The sequence below is a fragment of the Lycium barbarum genome, chromosome 8 (assembly GCF_019175385.1).
Source record: "Lycium barbarum isolate Lr01 chromosome 8, ASM1917538v2, whole genome shotgun sequence".
Classification (NCBI taxonomy): Eukaryota; Viridiplantae; Streptophyta; class Magnoliopsida; order Solanales; family Solanaceae; genus Lycium; species Lycium barbarum.
In genome coordinates, this window is record NC_083344.1 from 107389809 (window position 1) to 107411485 (window position 21677).

The following is a 21677-nucleotide window of genomic DNA, read 5'->3' on the forward strand; positions in this document are numbered from 1 at the left end:
CATTCATTCTGATCCTCTGAACACCGCATAAATACCCAATTTTTAACTCATAGTAGTACACAAGTTCGAAATTCGAACCTCACTGAAAGTTCTACTTCCCGTAAATTACAACAACAACATACCCAATGATACTCCCACAAGGTGGGGTCTGGGTTCTACTTCCTGTAAATTATTAAAAATAAATCGACTCTTTCACCAAAAAAAAAAAAAAAAAAGATCATCTTTTATTCCCATTTGGTTTGGAAAATTCAGTGATGAAAAAAAAAAAGGAGGTAAATATAACCAACATAACAAACAAAGCAAATTCCGTGACACGTGTCCGTTAACGCCGTTTAAAAACAAACGATCCTGCCTGTTGAATTGTAAAATGGCCGTTTAAAAGGACCTGAGAATCAGAACCTTTACCTTCTCTCCACATATATATATATACCCACTCACCTTCTTCGCTAATGCCTTACTTTTTCACGGTCACCGAACGGCGAATTTGACGGTAACGGTTGATCCCTTTATTTTGTTTTGAGATGATATTCATTTATTTTTTAGAATTTCTCGTATGTACTTATTTGAGCTCTACAATTTGTATTTGTGAGTGATTAGTTTAGAGATATTCTGAGGTTTCTCGGAGATAATTGGTGATTATTTGCATTTTTTCGTTTTTGATAGTAAATTCATGCTTCTGTTGCTTTACCCTTGGATCTCTATAACCTCCGTAGTGTTCCTTACATTTTTTTGTTTTTTTGTTTGGCAAAATCAATCTTAGGTTTAGTTTGGGGATCTGATTTAGTGGATTATTGTGTAACCATTAAAACGAAAAACATGTTTATCAGATTTGCGTTTGGTTTTATTCAACAGGTGCTTTTGTGTAATTATGAACACTTAAGAAAATTGGATTTCATTGAACAATAGTGTTTGTGTTGACTTGGTGATAATTGGCTTGAGCCTTGGGGTTTGCTCCCTTTCAAGGTCTCAAGTTCGAAACCCACTGGGTGCAAACAATTTCTGAGGGCCATCGGACTGGGGTAAAACCCTGAATTACCCGTGGTGCACTTGCGGGAAACTCCTTGCCGAGGGCCTGTGCACCCCCGGGATTAGTCGGGGCTCAAAGAGACCCGGACACCCGGTGCTTAATCAAAAAAAATAGTGTTTGTGTTGACTGTACTGTAATTCTTCACTAGCAACTTTCTTTCTAATGTGTCTCAGTTTCATTTTGAGCTGAAAGTGATCTTTCAAAAATGGGAACTTAATTTCTAGTGGAATGTTATATACAAGTCGGGCTACGGGTTTGGCCGAGTCCAGTAGCTTTAGCTCAACCAGTGTATTTGCATTAAGAAGCTCGTTAAATATGTACGTATATTCAATTTAGAACCCAGTTATTAGTAATTGAATTCATCATTCTAAAATCCACAACCCATAAAGTTAAAAATCCTGGCTCCGCCTATGGTTATATTGGTATTTTCAACGAGTTCTTTTTGTTCTCTTCTAAGAGGCATCACGCCCTAGATTCTCAGTGTTAGCTGTTGCAACTTTCTGCATAAACCTTATTCTATGGGTGACTTGGCGGCATTAGAGTGCTATTTGGCATTCTATGTGCAAAACTGCAAACCTTAAATGGGTTTAACAACGCGAGCACCTGGACAATATATGTGTTGAGTGTGGAGACTGGCACTTGAATTGCCCTCAAAATGTTCAATTAATATAACATGTTTTAAAGCATTGCGTCTCAAACCATTCACATGCTTTATGTGTTCATTATGAAGGATAATTCTTGCTGCATATTTGGTTTGCTTTTGATAGTTTTTTTTTTAACTGCATTATTCTTTTTGTTACAGAAAATTTGACTTTCAAAGTTGAATCTTGAAGTAACATGCTGACGTTGTCGTTGGTCTGACTGATAGCTGCCTGCCTACGTATTGTATGCTGTGTTTGTAAGTAAGCATGGGTTCCGCTTGCTGTGTTGCTGCCAAAGATAGAGCTGTTATTAACGGATCAAGCTGTGGAGATTTGCAGACGAATATCCGCCACTCGCCTACATGGAGCTTTCGGTGGGATAATCGGGGACGAGTGGCTGGGGAGGACACGTCAGTGAATTGGTCTTCTGATGGAATTGGTGGCAATGACGGATTAGAATTTAAATCTGGAACAACTGTAGGAACAGTATATGCATCTGAAGAGGGTAGTCCATTGAATAGTTTCAGATCACTTGCATGGCAGAAGTCACCAGTTTCTGATGGAAATAATCGGAACTTCTCACTTCCTTTATTGGGTAAATACTTGCACTGGTCTCCCTTTTGCTTTTGTATACAATGAAATGATAAATACCTAATAAATAGGTGATTTTGCAAATTGAAGAGAAAAAGGATGTGAAGTTCTGATTGCAAATGATGGTTTGAATTGCTTTTTCTTTTTCCTTTTTTGAACTTTGTGAATTATGAGAATACCTTATTGGATGACATAATGATGGGTGCTTTGTCATGTTGTGTTGTGGAATGTGGAGGCAAAACTTTATCAAAGGTCATGAGTCCTGGAAGAATTAATCAGCTGATATTAGCAGACCAAATTGTCCTGCGAGAAATGTTCATTAGGTTGAAATGTAGAGATAGAGTTGATCTAGGGTAAAAATAGGAGGTAGGTAGCACTGAAATGAAAGATGTTAGATGTCGCATGTGTGTGCATCTAGGATGTAAAATTGTTTAGCCTATTTTTTAGGTCATTGGAACATTTGATTTTTTTTTTTTTTTGGAGGTTGGTCCTTAAGATTAATAGTTACTTGTCACTTGTTTTATCAAAGAATAAAGAATATTTTAACAAGAATAAAGAGGAATGGAGACAGGGGATTGCCTTGCCATATTCCTCTATTAGCAAGAAAGGAGCCATGAGGAGTCCCATCGATAAGATCAAAGAACCTTATTGATCTTAGTCTCATCAGGAAGCATTCTTGAATGTTGCTTTTATATATGGCAGTAGTCGGGATAGGCATGATAACTTCAGTTTTAGGTAACTTTTTTTGTTGAAATGGCATGCCTTTTAATTCTTCCAAAGGTATTGTTCTATGATGTTTGTAATTGACGCAAATATCTTTTGATTCTTCTGGCCCTCTTGATTTGATGAAATTTCTACAGCATATCATTTTTTTTGGTAAAGTAATAAAATTCATTAGTAAAACATCAAGAAGATGCAAGGTTACAGATGGGAAAAGCTGGCAGGCTTGGCAAAACCTGTAGAACAATCTAAAGATATCCTATCTCTACTGAACTAGAGAAAAGGAGCTGATAAAATCTAGAAAGTTACCCACATTGTTTACAGGGGCAAAAAAATGCCAACTAAAAAGACTAACTAAACACCTAGATTTTAGAGAGCAAATAGGAGTTGAGATTCCTTCAAAGCATCTGTTGTTTCTCTCCTTCCATAGGGTCCAAAAAATTACTGCTGGGATCATTCTCCAAATTCTTTTAATGGATTTGTCAACTCTCCAGAGTATCCAGCTAGCATATGCATCTTTGATGTTGAAGGGCATTACCCATTGTAGACCAAGCATAGAGTAGAAGAAAAACCAGAGGCTAGCTGCTGCAGGGCAGTGCAAAAATAGATGGTTGACACTTTCATTGGTCTGCTTGCACATGGTACACATGTTAACAACTATTACACCTCTCCTTCTAAGATTGTCTTGTGTTAGGCATGCTTCCTTCAGTGCAGTCCAAGTGAAGCAAGTAACTCTGAGAGGCTGTCTGGTTCTCCATACAAGCTTCCAAGGCCAAACCTCTAAAAGGCTATTTTGAGAGCACCAGTTGTTGTAACATTCCTTCACAGTGAAAATCTTTTCCTTAGAATTGCCCCAGAGTATTCTGTCCTGAAAATCTGCCACCAAAGTACTTTGTCCCAAACTTTCTAATAGAGAAAGAAAATCATCAACTTCCCAATCCTGTAAGTTTCTCCTTAAAATTGGTGTCCAACAGTTGTTAACTCTATATTGAGCTAATGTTGCTTCTTTGTTAGAAGCTATCAGAAATAGTGAGGGAAATAAATCTTTTACTAAAGTGTCCCCAAGCCATTTGTCCTGCCAAAATCTGATCTTGAGCCCATTTCCAGCCTTGAATGAGACAGCCTGGAAGAATTCCTCTTGGAGACTACTGATGTGTTTCCATACTCCAACACCATGTGGTTCATTGCTTTTCTTTGCAGTCCAGTGGTCTTGAATACCATATTTAGCTTTGATGATTTCCTTCCAGTACCCTGCCTCATTTTGACCATATCTCCAAAGCCACTTCATGAGTAGGCTGTTGTTATGAAACTTAAGATTTCTAATCCCCAGCCCCCCTTGGCCTTTGGGTTGAATAACTGATTGCCATTTGACCAAAGAGAATTTATGAGTAACACTGTTACCTTCCCATAGGAATTTCCTTCTAAGCCTGTCAATTTGCTTTAGAACTGAGGTTGGCATAGGGAAGAGTGACATAAAGTAAGTGGGAATGCTGTCTAGGACACTTTTGATGAGGGTGAGCCTGCCACCCAATGAGAGATATTGCATCTTCCAAGTGGCTAGTCTTTTCTCCATTCTTTCAATGACCCCACTCCATATCCCAGATGATTTGAATTTAGCACCCAAAGGAAGTCCCAAATAGGTGGTGGGAAAGGAGCCTGTTTTGCAGCTAAGAATATCAGCAAGAGCTTCTAGGTTGGTCACTTCATTCACTGGATATATAGTGCTCTTACGCATGTTGATATGAAGTCCAGAGATGGCCTCAAAGATCATGAGGGTAGTGTTGAGATTAGAGACCTGCTGACAATCAGCTCCACAAAATATAAGGGTGTCATCTGCATAGAGTAGATGAGAGACTGAGACTGAGGTGGAAGGATTTCTGCCCACTTGGAACCCTTGAATCCACTGAAGTTCTTTGGCCTTTGCTAACAGCTGAGATAATCCTTCCATCGCAATGATAAAGAGGAAAGGGGACAATGGATCCCCCTGCCTGAGTCCCTTTTGAGAAGAGAAAAACCCAACTGGACTTCTGTTCACCAGAATTGAAAACTTCACTGTCGAAATACAGAAATAAATCCACCTTATCCACCTTTCCCCGAAACCCATTTGCTTCAAAATGTTGACTAAATAAGCCCAGTTAAGCTGATCAAAAGCTTTCTCAATATCTAATTTGCATAGGATCCCAGTCTCACCACTTTTAATTTTCCAGTCTAGCACTTCATTGGCAATCATAGATGCATCAGTGATCTGTCTATTCTTCAGAAAAGCACTCTGTTGTCCAGAAACTAAGGAATCCACCACTTTTCCGAGCCTCTTAGCTAAAATTTTGGCCAGCAATTTGTAGACACTGCCTATAAGACTTATAGGCCTATAATCTCTAAGCTCTGCGGCCCCTTTCTTCTTTGGGATAAGAGCAATGAAAGAGGCATTGCATGATCTCACCATTTGGCAGTTCTGATGAAAGAAATTAAAAGCTGCTAGCAGGTCTGCTTTGATGAAGTTCCATGATTTTTGAAAGAAAGCCATAGTGAAACCATCAGGGCCTGGAGCTTTGTCAGGGGCACAAGTCATGAGAGCTTCTAAAATCTCCATTTCGGTGAAAGGAAGTTCAAGGTCCTCTTTATCCACTGTGTTGAGACTTGACAGACCTTCAAAGACAGCTGAGGGTCTCCAAGATTCAGTTTCTTTGTAAATTTGTTGATAGTACTCCAGAATACCATCCTTGATCCTTCCTTTGTCTTCAATTACTTCATCCCCTATTTTGAGTCTGTCAATGGTATTGCCCTTTCTATGAGAGTTGGCCATTCTTTGGAAAAACTTTGTATTCTTATCCCCCTCTTTCAACCATAAACATCTTGATTTTTGTCTCCATGAGATCTCTTCAGCGGTTGCTATTTGCTGAATTTCAAGTTTGAGATTCAATGTCTGACCTTTCTCTTCTGTAGAGAGAGCTCTGAGCTCAGCTAACTGGTCCAGCTTCCAAAGTTCTTTGAGTGCCTTGTTCCTTTGAGTCTCGATTGTTCCATAGACCTCCCTATTCCATTTAGTAATGTCTTTCTTGAGATTCCTTAGTTTCTGCATTAGCACAAAGTCTGGGGTGCCTAATACAGTGTAAGAAATCCACCATCCTTCTATCATGTCCATGAAACCCTCAGCTTGAAGCCACATGTTTTCAAATTTGAAATAAGAAGGTGTGGTCTCCCAATCTCCACTTTCCAGGATAATTGGTTTATGATCAGAAAAAACTCTAGGCAAGGGGTACTGTTTGATAGTATTGAACATCTCGCTCCATTCTGTTGAGATAAGGAACCTGTCAATTCTAGAGGCTTGGAGAGACTCCTCCCCTCTTGACCAGGTAAATTGTGCTCCCTGAAGTGGAGGGTCAATCAAATCCAGGTCTAGAATAGTGTTGGAGAAGCCCAGCATCGCCCTTGATCTTCTAACGCAGTTCAATCTTTCCCCCACAAATCTGCACACATTGAAATCCCCTCCTATGACCCATAGGTCAGACCACAATCCCCTGATAGATGCTAACTCGAGCCAAAGATCCTCCCTTTCTGGATTGGTATGAGGGCCATAAACACTAGTAAAAACCCATTTGAAATCCTCAGCAAGACTTTCGAATCTACATGATAAAGAAAAGGCTCCTGCTTCAAAATCAACACATTTCCAAGCTCTTTTGTCCCACATTATTAATATCCCACCTTTGGTACCAATTGCTTTGACTTCTGCCCAAGAGATCCATCTGTTTCCCCAAATTTGCCTGATTAGAGATGGATTCCATGTCTCTATTTTGGTTTCCTGCAGGCAAATAATATCAACTCCCCACTTGTGAATAAGAGATTTCAAAGTGCTTCTCTTGTCTTTATTGTTGAGACCCTGCACATTCCAGCTGAGTGTTTTAACTCTCATCTGGAATGAGCCTTTTGAGACCTGCCCCTCTCTTTCTTCCCACTCCCGTCCTGGAGACCCCAATCCAATCTTTTAAGTTCAGTAACTGCTTTGCTTTTCCCTTTCTTTAATTCTCCTGTTTTATTTTTTTGCTCAAGAATCTGCACTTTTCTTTTTTCCTCCATTCTCAGAATAATTCCCAGAAGTTCGTGTTCAAACCCAGCAACATTTACCCCCAACACTTTGCAAGCCTTCATCATTGTCAACTTCGTCCATTTTGAGGTTTCCACCACATCAGGGATATCAACAGTTTGAATTTGTGGATCATGCCAAGGCAAAGGAAGAAAACTGTTGTAGGACTGAGATGAGATACCAGAGTCAGATTCATTTGAAACTGACAGTGCTGAGAATATCGGTTTGGGTATATGTGGGTCCATCGAGTGCCCTGCGTGAACCGCTTCATCATCTGCTTCAGGCTCGGACAGTGTCCCCTCCATGAGTTCTAAATCCCTGAGACTAGAAGCTTGAATTTCTAGTTCAAAAGGATCAAAAGAGAATGAAGCATTCAAGGAAGATGAAGCTCTGAAGCAGCATGGGTCCAGCTTTGGTACAGATGATCTCCACACTTGCTTCTTTTTGTGTTGCTTGAAGTGTTTGCTTGTAAGTGGGCCTTTAGTGTAGTAACCGTTGTTCAAAGCTAATGAAGTTCTCCCTTTGTAGTGTTTCTTACTACCCTGACTATTAGAAGAGAATAAGGCCGGCCCATTTGTGTTTAAATCCTTCGAATTCCTTCTTTTCTCCACAGGTTCTTCCACACGTGTGTCACGTGAATCATTAATGGTATTAGCACGTGGAGCTGAGAGAGAATTTGATCCCATCTTATTACCAACCTCGGGCAAACCAGTTGAAGGACCAGCATGTAAAGAAAAAGACCGGATTTCCTTAATTATTGGCAATTCGAAGATCCTATCATCAAATTCAAAATTCAAACTTGCCGGAAACTTCATAGCTGATTTTTTGACGCAGATGCGAGCCCAGATCAGGTGGGTTCTGTTCTTCGTATCTTCATCAACACCGACATAACCCCCGCAACGAGCCCCTATATGTTCAAAAGTATCCATTGACCAAGCATTTAGAGGGATTCCAAAAACTTTCAACCATATGTTTTCCGAGCAGTTACCAGATTGCAATGAGAAAATGTCATGCGACCACCAAGATAAAGAAAGATGTCTTCCGTTCCAGAACCAATTCCCTGCCTTTACCCTTATTGCCTCTTGCCTGGAAGGAAGCTCAAAGAGGAACTGATTGTGGTCTAAAGGTATGACTTTGATGCCAGCAGTAACTCTCCATCTACTAATGAACCATTTCTGAATAGTTTCGGGATTGGGACTGTGATGAAATGGATCATTGAAGGTGCCAACCAAGCTTCTGTGCAAAGGATGTTTTCCATTCAATTCTCCTTTGTTGGTTCCTTGACTTATATCTGGCCATCTGTCAATGCTAGCAGCTGCACGATAAGATTTTGTCAATGGGGGAGGACGAAGCAGTGGCTCTGCTTCGCTGAATTCTTTCAGAAATTGAAGGATTTTCTTCGCAATATCTGACCATCCACTGTTGAGGCTGATCTCAGGGATTATCACTGCTGCTTTAGATGAACCATGCCAAACCTCTATGCGAACAAATCTACCATAAACATTGAAATTTTGGTAAACTCTGAAAAGATTGTGTTGTTGTTTTCTACCCCACCTTCTATATAGTCGACCAGTGCCTTTTGATGCTTGAATAAGCGCTTCGCACACCCATCTCAGGTTCTGAATATCCATATTGATCTTGCTTGTATATCTCTTGCCCCTTTCTATTAATGAAAACCAGTTATAATATTTATCCCCTGTATTCCTGAGTTCAAAGGATTTATCCCCACTGATGAAAAAAAGGTGTGAGCCCTGCATGTTTCTAATGAAAGTCACTGAAACTGAAGGAGTTTTATGTTGATTGATGTGGTCGCCGTCACTGTCAGATTTCACCGGTGATTCTGCCGACAGCAACTCAGGTCGCCGGAGTTTTTTTTTTTTTTTTTTTTTTTTTTTTTTTTTTTTTTCTCCGGCACTGACAGGTCGCCGGAAAAATTATCCGGCACTGTCAGAGGTCGCTGATGTCGACAGAGGGTAGATCTGAAAAGATTTGGAGGAGAGAGAAAGCAAAAGAACTAGAAAAAGCTGTAGATGGAGGCTATGGAGGAGAGAGAAAAAGCTGTAGATGGAGGCTATGGAGGAGAGAGAGAGCTGGAGTCATGCTGGAGTGAGGGCTGTGATGGTGGTCTGAGGAGAGAGAATCAGATCTGGATCTATTTTGCTTACCTGGGAATCTGTGTCTGGGAGCATTTTTTTTAGAAAGAGAATTTTTTGCTACAAGTAGACTTGTGCATTATTTCTACAGCATATCATATGGTAGTAGTAGTCTTTTACTGGCCCCAGACGCCACTTGTGGGATTATACTGGGTATGTTGTTGTTATCATATGGTAGTAGTCTTTTATTGACTCATCATATCTTATTTGGAGGCCATTTACCCCAAAGATAGGTTGTGTTCTTTTATGTACCCTGGTATATGTTTCTGTTTTGCACCCTGATGATACCACTCATTAAGAGATTTTTTTTTTTTTTTTTTGTATGATTTTGATGTGTAAGTTTCTATGGAAGCCATAATCTTTATTCTTCTTGTGACTATCTTTTAGACGTAAGAGTAACAAAACACTATCTTTTTCCTTCTCTTCCCCTTAAATTCTATACAACAACATCAACATGCCCAGGGAAATCCCACAAAGTGGGGTCGGGGGAGGGTAGAGCAAACCTTACCCCCCTACCTCCCCTACCTTGGGAGGTAGAGAGGCTGTTTCCGATAGTGCCCTTAAATTCTATAGGATATGAAAATATGAGTAGCCCTTTGTGGATGGAAATTATATGTTTATTGGTAAGATGACAGTATTATTATTTGCCTTTGCAGATCCCTTGGCTGAGAGGAATTCCACTGAGGTAACAACAGAGGGGTTTTACTTTTTCTGAAGACAATTTCATGCATGTTTATAAGCTTTTGACATGCCTGATTTCTTTTGTTTTTGATAATTAGGTTAAAGAACTAGCTGGTTCATCAGCACTTTCATTCCCCTCTCCTGTAAAGCTATCTCCATCTGCTCCCTCCGTTTCATCTTTATCCACATCTCCTTTATCATCGCGTAGCCCGCTGCTTCCTTCTAGCTCTACTCCTTGTTTTCCTCACCATTCCTCAAAGCACCGTCTGGGACGGCAATTTCCTGATAGCCGTGTACCAGGGCTGAAGTCACCTAGATTTTCAATTTCCGAAGAATCATCTTCCTTTGTGCTCCCTGGTTGGGGTAATGAATCAACTAGGGGCTCTCATGGTGGATCATCAGATGGTTGGTCAGTTCCTGCCTTTGCTGACCTGGCTAATCATCGTAGAGACAGGTGGTCATTTGATAGTGAATCCTTTGGGTTCCATCGTGAAAGGGCTGCTAGCCGAAGTTCTGGTTCATCTTCGTTTGATCTCCAAACCTGTGGCATATGTGCGAAGCTATTGAATGAACTTGTTGTTGCTGTTCTAGTTTGCGGCCATGTTTTCCATGCTGAGTGCTTGGAGAATATGACATCTGAAATAAACAAGTATGATCCAGCTTGTCCTGTTTGTACTTTTGGGGAGAAGCAGGCATTGAAGATATACGAAAAAGCAAAAGCTAAGATGGATCTGAAAGCTAGAAAGAGATTCGGGAACCGGATTGTTGACAGTGATATTAGTGCCAATCTTGCTCGGTTTGAGCGTCAGAAAAGTAGTGCTCATGACGGAGGGTGTCCCAGGATAAGCTCCAGTTCCAGTATGAAGAGCTCTTTAAAGAAGCCCTTCTTACGGCATTATTTCTCCTTTGGTTCAAAGGGGTCAAGATCCTACTCTGAGAGTCTTTCAACTCGTAAAAGGGGGTATTTCTGGAGAAAATCTAACAAGGAATAGTTTTCTTTATGGACATAAAACGTAAGGAAATTCCTTCAGACGTTTCACCCAGTAATATTGTAAAGATCCCTTCTCGTTTACGTCCTCGGTTTGCAGTGGATTTCTGATAGATTTTACTCCCAAACCCCAACCTCTTAACAAATGGTTTACATTGCGTTAATATCTGCAGATGACATGGGTAAGCTCTCTCAGCTACCTTTTTGGATAACAGAGAGTCGTGGACAGCAGTCATGTTCTTGATGGTGGAAATGCATTCACAGGCAGTTTTAGGATACTTTCTGAAGTATACACTGTAAAAAAATGGGAACAATACAAGTTGGATGATTAATTTGTTATATAGGAAAGGAGAAGAGTGCAAATTTGAAAGTAGAAGTTCTTTCAGTATATGTTCTCTTGGGTTTCTTTCATGTCAAGGCCATGAAAACTTGTCCTGAAGATTTTATATGCTTAAAAGTGCTCATCTCAATTCTCCATACAGGAGCAGATATTGGTGTTCTACTCCTGCCTAACGGCGGTAGTGTAGTAGTATCAGCCCTTAGATAAGGGATCTATGTATTCTTTTTGTACTTATGAGTCACTTAGAGCGCTTAATAGTTTTTCGACAACCTTGAATGTCATGAGACCTTAAAAAGATTAGTTATTGCTCAAGAGTACCGGAGTCAAAGTAGCTAAATTACCCTAAATAACGAGTGTCCGGGCAAGCCAATCATGTCCAGCTTGAACTGGAATAATTTTCAGCAGACTGAAACATTTACTGAAACAAGTGGTAAGCACCCTTAAGCTCCAACCTTGACAGGTAAAAGTGCTGCTATTATATATGAATGTGATGGTCACACCTATGTGCTGTTGGAATTTGTGGATCTTCTAATAGTCTAATATGAAGGTCGACTATGTTATCCTACTATATAAATGCAGTTAACATAATTTCACCAAATCTCTGCATGGAGGTTTTTCCAGTTGAAGGAGACATGACAAGCGCTTCCACATTAACTATGGACAACAAAGAGATGATGAGACACTGACCAAATTACGGATAAGAAAAATATGGGTGTATTTTTCAGGAGAATTGAAATGGCCTCAAACGTGACGACCATACAAAGGAAGAGGGCCGTCATAATTGACAGCCATTGACATTAGTCTAAGGCCTCACTTGTTTGCATATAATGAAAATCTAGATTTTAATCATTAAGTGTGTTAGATTTCTAGAGAAAATGAATCATTCAAATCTCAATCATTAAATGTTTTTGTCCTTTAATAATCATTTAATGGTTCTAATAAATTTGAATGATTAAGACCTATAATAAAGTCTTAATATTATTAATATGGGATTTCTACCGAGAAAGTATTTCACTAACCACTCCATCGCCATCCACCTTGGTGGTTGGAGACTTAGCTGATACATATAGCAGACCTACAGATATTTTTGGTCAAAGTATAAACTAATTGATCTTCGCTCAACAGGTTTCCATGTAGTACCATCAAAATGTATTCCAGCTGAAAATTATTTTGTCAGTACTTGAATGGCAAAAAATGATTTACTTGAAAAATATTTCCTAGCTACCAAACACAAGAAAACGATTTATTCTCTAAAAATCAATTCCGGAAACTAGCTTCTGTCATACCACATACACCATGCACCAGTTCAAAGAGATGAAAATGCTGGTTGAAGGCTTCAACCCATAGAGAACATAACCAAGCATTGCATATTCTTGTATGACTTAAAGATCATTTGAAGCGATTAAACTTAGGACTAACAAAAAACCCTAATCAAATACAGACCTAGATTGGGCTGCTCTGTGCTATTACCAGTTTGCCATGACACATTTACCTCGGTTGTATTACAAACTTGTAATAAGGTAACAAATCCTTTGAATTCAAACAGAGATTTCACGATCACCTTCAGCATCTACGAACTCTAATTCCGGATGCAACACAAGCACATTTGCTAAGTTGCAGTAGTAGTTAATTCTCTACGCGTAGAGGATGACGCTATATGAAAATCAAGCTGAAGGTATTTGTTATATCAATCACGATTTCAGAATTCAGTGGCTCGAACTGCAAATTGAGAAAATTATATCGTATATTCTGATCAGTCATCAGAAAATCATATCTATATCAATCATCACCTTTACCGTCCATTAAAGATTATATAGGAGAAATGTCCGACAAAGCATATGGGCTAAACAAAAGGGTTGACCAGGTGTGGGATGCTCTCTTAAAACATGCTTTACACCGTTCTTGAAGCTAGGCAATACAAGCATATGGAACTACAATTGTAAAGCAAGTGGCCAGACGGAAGACTGTGGAACAATCCAATAGCTCCTTGGGGTTATATCACAGAAATCTCTCACTCCTTGCCAAAATCAGCACTATAGTGCGCACTTGATTCAAGTTTCTTTGCTTCATTCAGTTTCCTTACAGCCTGTGATAAATTCGAACTGTGACTCAAAATGTGCATTACCCTCCAACTAACCGGCAACTTGTAAAAGAAGAACCAGACGTACCTTCATGAAATCCTCATGGATGACATAATCACGCTCTGCAGGTATTGCAAACATACCAGCTTCGGTGCACACATTACGAAGATCAGCTCCATTAAAACCCTGAGGAAAAACAGTGTCAAAACTCTGCTTAAGTAACACAGGGCACAAGCAAACTAATTTTCAAAGCATCAGTAGCACACCTCAGCAAGCTTAACAACAGCTTCATAATCAATATCGCAATGTTTGGCAATTCCAGCAGCGTGAATCTTGAGGATCTCCATTCTTGATTGTTCGTTAGGCAAGGGTATTTCTATTTTTCTATCTAACCGACCAGGACGAAGAAGAGCTGGGTCCAAAACGTCTGGCCTGTTTGTTGCCATAATCATTTTTACCTGCAAGTAGAATAAAATAAACTACTTAGCATCAATGAATTTTTTATTTTAAAAAAAAAAAAAAAAAGCCAGAGGACCACAGTTGTCAGTCAATGCCAAACTCAAGAAAATAACCCACATTCTCTCCTGACTTAATTTCTTTTTAGTTTGTATATATATGATAGACAATCAGGTTTTGAGGAATTATCCTTATTTTGGAATCCAACAAACAAGAACTGCAAGTAAGGAAAACAAAGTATGCACACTATAGATCATAAATTTACAGAAATTCCTAATATATGGCATCTTAGAGATATATAATTAAGATCAACTTAGACCTTTCCAAGCTGGTCAAATCCATCCAATTGATTAAGCAACTCCATGAGCGTTCTCTGAATTTCACGGTCTGCACTTGTTCCCTCGCTAAATCGACGTCCACCAATTGCATCAATCTCATCCATGAAAATGATACAAGGCTTTACACAAAGACAAAAACAATCAGTACATTTTAAGGAAGTACCAGCAGTAGTTCACCGGATTTAGTAATACCCAGGATGTCTTTGAAGTCCTTACTTGGTGATCACGAGCATAGTTGAACATTTCCCGGATTAATCTTGCACTCTCACCTATGTATTTATCAATAATGGCACTTGATACTACCTGCCTTTTTCACCAACTTTAAATAAATATTGACCTTGTGAAGTAGCTTGGAAAAGGAGGAAATAACCAAAACCTCTAGCATTTACCTTTAAGAAATTGGCATCAATGTTGCTAGCAATTGCTTTGGCTAACAAGGTCTTGCCAGTCCCAGGAGGCCCATAGAGAAGAACACCCTGAGACGAACAACCTTGGTTGCATCAGAAGAACTCTTAAAGTAGCAGCAATTTCAACCATGCCAGCACCGTGAAGAATGCACCCGACACAAGAATATGGTCAAATTATATTAAACAAGGTACCTTTGGAGGCTTAATTCCAACACGGAGGAAAAGTTCAGGGTTCATTAGAGGCAGTTCTATTGATTCTCTCAGCTCTCTGATCTGATCTGACAGTCCACCCACAGCAGAGTAGCTTATATTGCCAGGATCTTCATGAAGCATATTATATACAACAGGATCAACCTGTCATAAAGATCTGAAGATAAGGAACATGGGAAGGACAATTGGACAAATATGATAATTCCCTATAAATAAGGAACACGGGGAGGGACAAATATGATAATTCCCTATAAGTTACCCAATACTAGCACAGAGATAACCACTAACTTCACGGGGGAGTGCCCTCATGACTGTAAGAGTCGTCATATCGAGAACCACTCTAGTGCCTGAAGCCAGTTTTTCCTTGTCCACTTTACTGCGGCAGCCAACCACATATCTTGGACCGCTGCTGGCTTTAACAATCACTGAAGAATTACATTTTTTAAGTTAGTCCCTCAAATTATTTCAACTTGTTAATAAGAAAGTAAAACTGGGTCAATAAAATAATTCGTAACAGAATGCAATATTTAAATGAATAAATAGTAAATAGGTAATGCATGGGTAATAGCTAAGAGAATAAAAAGGGAAATAGATAAACAGTACGGAGAGACAATGTATGCATGATTGAACCTATGAACAGCACTTGTCACTAGCTCACTGCTATCTTTGCAGCACAAAACCACACTGTTACATTTAGAAGTTGACTTCTCTAGGTGAAAAAATAAACGTTCGTCTTCAGGGCCTTACTTTGACATTATTTGCCTTTTGATCTTTTATTTTTGGGAGGTGGGGAGCAGGGGCTAATAACTCAATTTTACTCCTTAAAATCCATAGATCTCAAACAAAAATGAAGATTAACAAAGGAAATACGAGAAAAAAATGTATTACAGCGTTCGTTATCTAGAGGCCGAAGCACTTCGCCTATGATCTGCCCAACACTCTGAAACGACCTCAAATCATCTTCTGTTTTACCATATTCCTTTTTGGAAGCACGCAAATTCTCTCTCACTGTGTACAATTTTACAACCAGCATCAGTTATACAACTAGAGAACACAGAAAGACAACATATATACAATGAAGGTTGCTAGCACTTAGATGAAAAATTGCTTGGCATCTTATATAAACACTAATAAAATAAATAGATAAAATCAGTGACCATTAAGGAATATTAATAGTGACGCATAATTAGCTATCACAAAGCAGACTCACTGCTTTGAGTTTTCATCTGTCAATTCCTGATGTAAGATGAGCAGTGTTTCTTAATGCTGAGAAGCTAAGGATTCAAGTTATTTTTTTAAAACAGTGAGAAGCTAAGGATTCAAGTTATTGATGATATCTGATTAAAGTACATAAATTAAGCTCTCACTGATTAATATGGAAGTCGAACAAAATACAGAGTTACAGACAAAACCAGAATCATTGGCCTATCAGAAATTTTACAGCAGACAATTATATAAGAATACTGAATAAATCAATCGAGAACCATAACAAGGAAAACACATCAATTGAATAAACAACTCTAAGCAAAGAAGGTTAAGATCGCCCTTAAAATACTTGAGAAATTTTTTACATTACAATGGTGATGTCTGATGATTTCTAATGATGAATTCATCACAACTCCACCTCAATAGTGCAGGACTAAATGAGCCAAGATGAGAAAAGAACTAGGAAAAGAAGAAAAGCCATAAAAGGTAACCCCAAACAAAGATATCGGGGTAAACTGCCCATAAGGAATCTACCCAGGGGTCCTGTACAATTGAAATATGATGAGACCACTAGCAATACCAATGAATTCAAGAATAATTAGAACGAACAAAATAAGGTTAAGGTTCTTTAATCATCTTTCTCCATCCAAGATTCTTTGTTCCAAATGTCTCCTAAACAAAGTCAAAACCTTATAGAATTTAGCCAACTCGTCATAGATATTTGGCCAAGGCTCAAAGCTCATTGATGCTACCGGAAAAGAGCTTCTATTCCTTCCTCTTTCTTTAAAGAAAAATTGTGACATAGTATAGCTTTCCAGACTTAATATTCATTCGTATTTGATTTCTAAAATATTAATAACCAAATACATAATTAAAAATTTGAAGAGAAAATACTCATAATGCATACAGTAGTTTTGTGTTTACTATATCTCTTGATCTTTTAATACCACTTTATGTTTCCTAATGATTCCCAAATAACACTAGTACTTCAATTTTTGAATTTTTTCCTCAGGAAAAGGTTATCTCTTGACTTGCCATTTCCTAGAACTTTTTACTACTGAAAACATCCACTTCCTTGACATAATTGGATCTTAAAATCGCTCAACTGATCTTTCTTGGCATGGTTTCAAACATACATGTTTCTTCCAAACCACGACTGATTTTCTCATTCAACAAAATAGTTGTGATGCTTTGCTTAGTTTCTTCTTTCTTCAAATATACTAAAAGGAAAAGACCACATGCTATTTCCAATTTTAAATCTTACTGCCTATGGGAAGCGTCATTTGTAGTAGCCCTTTCAAAATGATAGGTTTCGATAATGTTGTAGCATATCTTAAGTAACTATGATTGCCATTTTCAACCTATATTCGAACTAGTAAAGAAACACTAGCACTGATAACTTATGGTGTAGAGCTGCATTCCAACAAATGAGTGAAATCTAACACAGTGGGAAGGACCCAAAAACAACATTGCGTAAGCTTATCAACTGTTTCCATATACAATTGTAGACTTATGATGTTGCTTTACAGATCAAAACATGAATTTGGGGTCCAATGGCGAGAAGTTTTTGACAAGGGAAACTATGTTGCAATGTTTCTGATTATTAAGATTCTTTCACACAGAAAAAATACAGCTATGAATTGCAGGAGGGAATAACTTCCTATTTGAGAAGTTGTGATGTCCCTTCACAGGTCAAGTTATGAACTTGGTGTACGAAGGCAAAATGTTTTTGATAAGGAAGGAAAACATGTCGCAATGCATCTGACTTTTAAGATTCTTTAATAAACATAAAATATGCAACGTGTTGATTGTAACCAATCTATGACCTTCCATTTCTTTCTCTCTTACCTTAAGGGTGTGTTTGGTATGTAGGATAACATTTTCCAAAAAAATGTTTTCCAATTTTTTCATGTTTGGTTTGATCAAAAATTTTGAAAAACATTTTCTTTAGGAAAACAATTTCCTTAAAAATAAGGAAAATGGCTTCACCAGTGGAAGTAGAGCAAACAAGTCCCATAAGGAATGGACAAATGCTTTTGGGATAATATTTTTTGCTTACTTAACAAACACAAGAAAATAAGTAAGAAATCCACTTATTTTACAACAAAACATTTCCTTCGTACCAAAACACCCTAAGTATTTTATCCCCACAAAAAGCAATCATAGCATAAGCACATGGACATATTCATAGCATCGCAAAAGAAATCTCTCAGAACCTGAGAACCCACAAAAACAAGTTTGAGGATGGTTCCAATAAAACTAAGCTCTTCAGGAGTTAGCAATTTTAGAGCAACAGGAATCTAGCAGAGACCACATAGTACAAGATGGCTGCATTACATTACTATCATCAGAGACTTTATATTCGTCAATGAATTCTCAATCCCAATTCCAAGTTAGTTACTGTCAGTATGAACCTATATCAAAATTCAGAGACTTTAGGTTCTTGAATTCTGCAATTCCTCTCCACTAGAGGACATACTATGCAACCATACCGGCTTACCCTCCAGAAACTCAAAATTAATAAGGCCAATGTTTATCAACTAAAAATGCATCTATCTGTATGGAGAAATGATTTTAGAACTCCTTTTATCCTTTTATAGTTCACAGGCGCGTCCAATATATCAGCAGTTGACATCTAAGAGATATGGTATGTACACCTCAGTTTCAGACGCCTCAATCCCATACTTTTTCTACACGCGTACATATATATAGAATATAGATACATGTATTCACAATGTGTGCATGCATTCACTGCTTATAAATCCTCGATTAGTGTCTGCTTTGTCAGGTAACCATCTTACAGCTTGTTTGGATGGTTGTTACCTATTGTATTGTGTTGTTAGTTTAAATACAATGTTTGTTTTGATTGTTACTTACATTTTATGTATATCGTATCGTTGAATCCATCGTTACGCAACGACAAAAACTCCTATTTTATGTAACAACTGATTTGGTGTGATCGTGTCTTTACCTATTTCGTTCCCTCATTTTTTCTTTACTTATTATTTGATAATCCCATTTTATCCTTTACCCTACCTTTTTGCAGTAGCTCTACCCATCCCCTACTTTACTTATAGGTTTATCCTTCAAATTGTTGATGTGTTGCATTATGTAATGACAGGAAACGATACAATCTATCCAAACATTGTAATCATCAAAACAATACAATACAATACAATACAATACAGCACAGCACAACACAATACAATACTCCATCTGGTTCAAAATAAGTGTCCACTTAGCCCCTTGCACACCCCCCGAAGAAAACGCTAACTCCTAGAAAGAAACATGTATTCTGACTAAACTACCCTTAATTAAATGCTACCTAATTAATATAGTTTCTTGATTACATAAAAACTGAACTATCTAAATATGGGTAAATATGGAAGAAAATAAAAATAACGTCAATTCCTTGTTGATTACATAAGCGGACACTTAGTTCGAACCAAAATAAAACGGCTAAGTGAACACTTATTATGAACGGTAGGGAGTACAATACAATATAATAGGATACACATTATAAAATGATATGTAACAACCATCCAAACAAGGTGGTTCAGAAATAAGGAAGACTTGGGACTTGTTTGGTATGAGGGATAAGGATAAATAGTTCCAGAATTATATTTGAGATGATAGGATCCACGTTTGGTTGGGATAAAATCACGTATAACTAATTCCGAGATTAGTTATTATGGGATTGTAGTGCTATTTTATCCCTATGAGAGGGTGAAATAACTAATCCCGGGATAACTTGGTTCCAACCAAACGACCCCTTACCCTCTGTTTGGATGGTTGTTTCTCGTGGTTCATTAATGTACAGTATGGTATGGTACAGTATAGTGTTGTATTATATTGTACTGTATTAATGAACATCATGTTTGGATAGACAGTATCATTTGTTGTGGTTTAATAACATTTGTATTGTTTGGTTTGACTGTATGGTAATGTATAATAACTTGTAAGTTTACTAAAATACCCTTAACTCTTAATTAGAAATTACTTTATATATATTAATAAAACTCAAGTAAAGAATAAAATAGAAACTTTAGAAATTACTTTATACATATTAATAAAACTCAGGTAAAGAATAAAATAGAAACTTTAAAAAATAAGTAGGTAGTGGGTGGGGGTGGTGGAGGGGTGGATGGTGTGAGGTGAGTGGTTGTGGTATAAGGGTGGGGGTGGGATTGAGTGGTGGTGAGGGGTAGTGGGTAGGGATGGTGGAGGGGTGGGTGGTTGTAGGATAAGGGTGGGCGTAGTGGGTGGTAGGGTGAGGGTGAGTTGTTGTGGGGTGGGGTTGGGCGGTGGTGAGGGGTAGTGGTTGGGGTGGGTGGCAGAGGAGTGGGGTAGTTGGGGGTGGGAGTAGGTGGTAGGGGGTGGGGTGGGGTGGGGGTGAGTGGTAGGGTGGGGTAGTGTGGGATGGATGGTGGAGGGTGGGGCAGAGATGGGGTGGGATGGATGGTGGAGGGTGGAGCAGGGGTGGGGTGGGGGTCAGTGGTAGGGTGCGGTTGGGGTGGGGTACAATGGGGAAATGAAATATGTAACCACAAAAAAACTATTAAATTCGTGGTTATAAAAATTAAGACTTTTCATGGTTATATAACCATGACATGAACCACGAGTTTACAACACCATATCACGTAATTTTAAGAACAATGAAAAAATATAGTACTAATCATTAGTAGTGATCCTTTTCTTTCAAGCGGAGGTAGAAACTAGGTGGGCTTAAGCTAAACTTGTCACTTTATTCAAGCCCAAATTATTTTTCTATTTGGATCCTTTTTCAAAATTCATTTTTTTGCGCGGATTGCCCTTCTTTTGGGGTGGTCTTTAAATTTTGCCCTTCAAATTTGTGATCTTTAAATTTTGCCCCTCATATTTGTGATCTTTAAGTTTTGCTCTTTGCTTGGAAAAGTGGGCGAATACATGAAGTTCTGAGTTCGAAACCCCGCTCAAGCATAAAATAAAAAAATAATTTCGCAAGGCAGGACTGGGGGAGTGTATGCCAGATCTAGCATACAATCTTTAAGGAAAAGTTAAAGTTATGCCGGAGTCTGCCCCATAACGCAGAATTTTTCCTAAGACATAGTTTAGTTATGCCTTATGGGGAAAATTTTTAGTTAAGGAATAACAAAATTATGCCCCATAAGGCAAGAACTTTTCTTAAGGCAAAGTTTAAGTTATGTCTTAAGGAAAAGTTCCGCCTTATGGGCATACTTTTAGTTATGTCTTTGGAGCACACTTCTTTACTTATATATGCTTCAAGGCAAAGTCTGCCGGAGGGGGCAGACTTTTAGTTAAACACAACTAAAGGTCTGCCCCCTCCGGCAGACTTCTAGTTAAACACAACTAAAAGTCTGCTCCCTCCGGCAGACTTCTAGTTAAACACAACTAAAAGTCTGCCGGAGGGGGCATGACAAAATTTAAACTTTGCCTTATAAGACAAACTTTTAGTTATGCCTTAAGGAAAACTTACGCCTTATGGGGCATACTTTTAGTTATGTTTTATGGAGCACATTTTTAGTTAAGGCATTACTAAAAGTTTACCTTGAAAAGTTAAAAAAAATCCGTATATATGCTTCAAGGCAAAGTATGCCCCCTCCAGCAGACTTTTAGTTAAACATGACTAAAAGTCTGCCGGAAGGGGCATAGCAAAATTTAAACTCTGCTTTGCAATTTTTTTTAAAATTTTTGACTGAGCGGGGGTTCGAACCCGAAACCTATGGGTTTTAGCCGAAGGGCAAAATTCAAAGACCA

The 21677-nt window shown here is 38.5% G+C and overlaps 2 protein-coding genes across 3 annotated transcripts; one reads left to right on the forward strand and one right to left on the reverse strand.

Annotated features, from left to right (window-relative positions):
• The first annotated feature begins 350 nt into the window (after positions 1-350).
• Positions 351-11371, forward strand: LOC132606579 (uncharacterized). 2 transcript variants are annotated; one of them, XM_060320156.1, is made up of 5 exons: positions 351-490; positions 1830-2263; positions 9870-9898; positions 9993-10907; positions 11056-11371. In XM_060320156.1, exons 2-4 carry the CDS (start codon positions 1936-1938, stop codon positions 10884-10886), a joined length of 1251 nt encoding a protein of 416 aa, XP_060176139.1. In that variant the 5' UTR covers positions 351-490; positions 1830-1935; the 3' UTR covers positions 10887-10907; positions 11056-11371. The 2 variants fall into 2 exon arrangements, with proteins under 2 accessions (XP_060176139.1, XP_060176138.1); XM_060320155.1 differs by having other exon boundaries at positions 9993-11371.
• A 1389-nt stretch (positions 11372-12760) lies between these two features.
• Positions 12761-17690, reverse strand: LOC132606580 (26S proteasome regulatory subunit S10B homolog B-like). Its single transcript, XM_060320157.1, has 9 exons — positions 15603-17690; positions 15003-15139; positions 14697-14858; positions 14487-14573; positions 14314-14400; positions 14079-14216; positions 13570-13761; positions 13391-13489; positions 12761-13308 (listed from the first exon to the last, which is right to left on the reverse strand). Exons 1-9 carry the CDS (start codon positions 15745-15747, stop codon positions 13234-13236), a joined length of 1122 nt encoding a protein of 373 aa, XP_060176140.1. The 5' UTR covers positions 15748-17690; the 3' UTR covers positions 12761-13233.
• Between the last annotated feature and the right edge of the window lie 3987 nt (positions 17691-21677).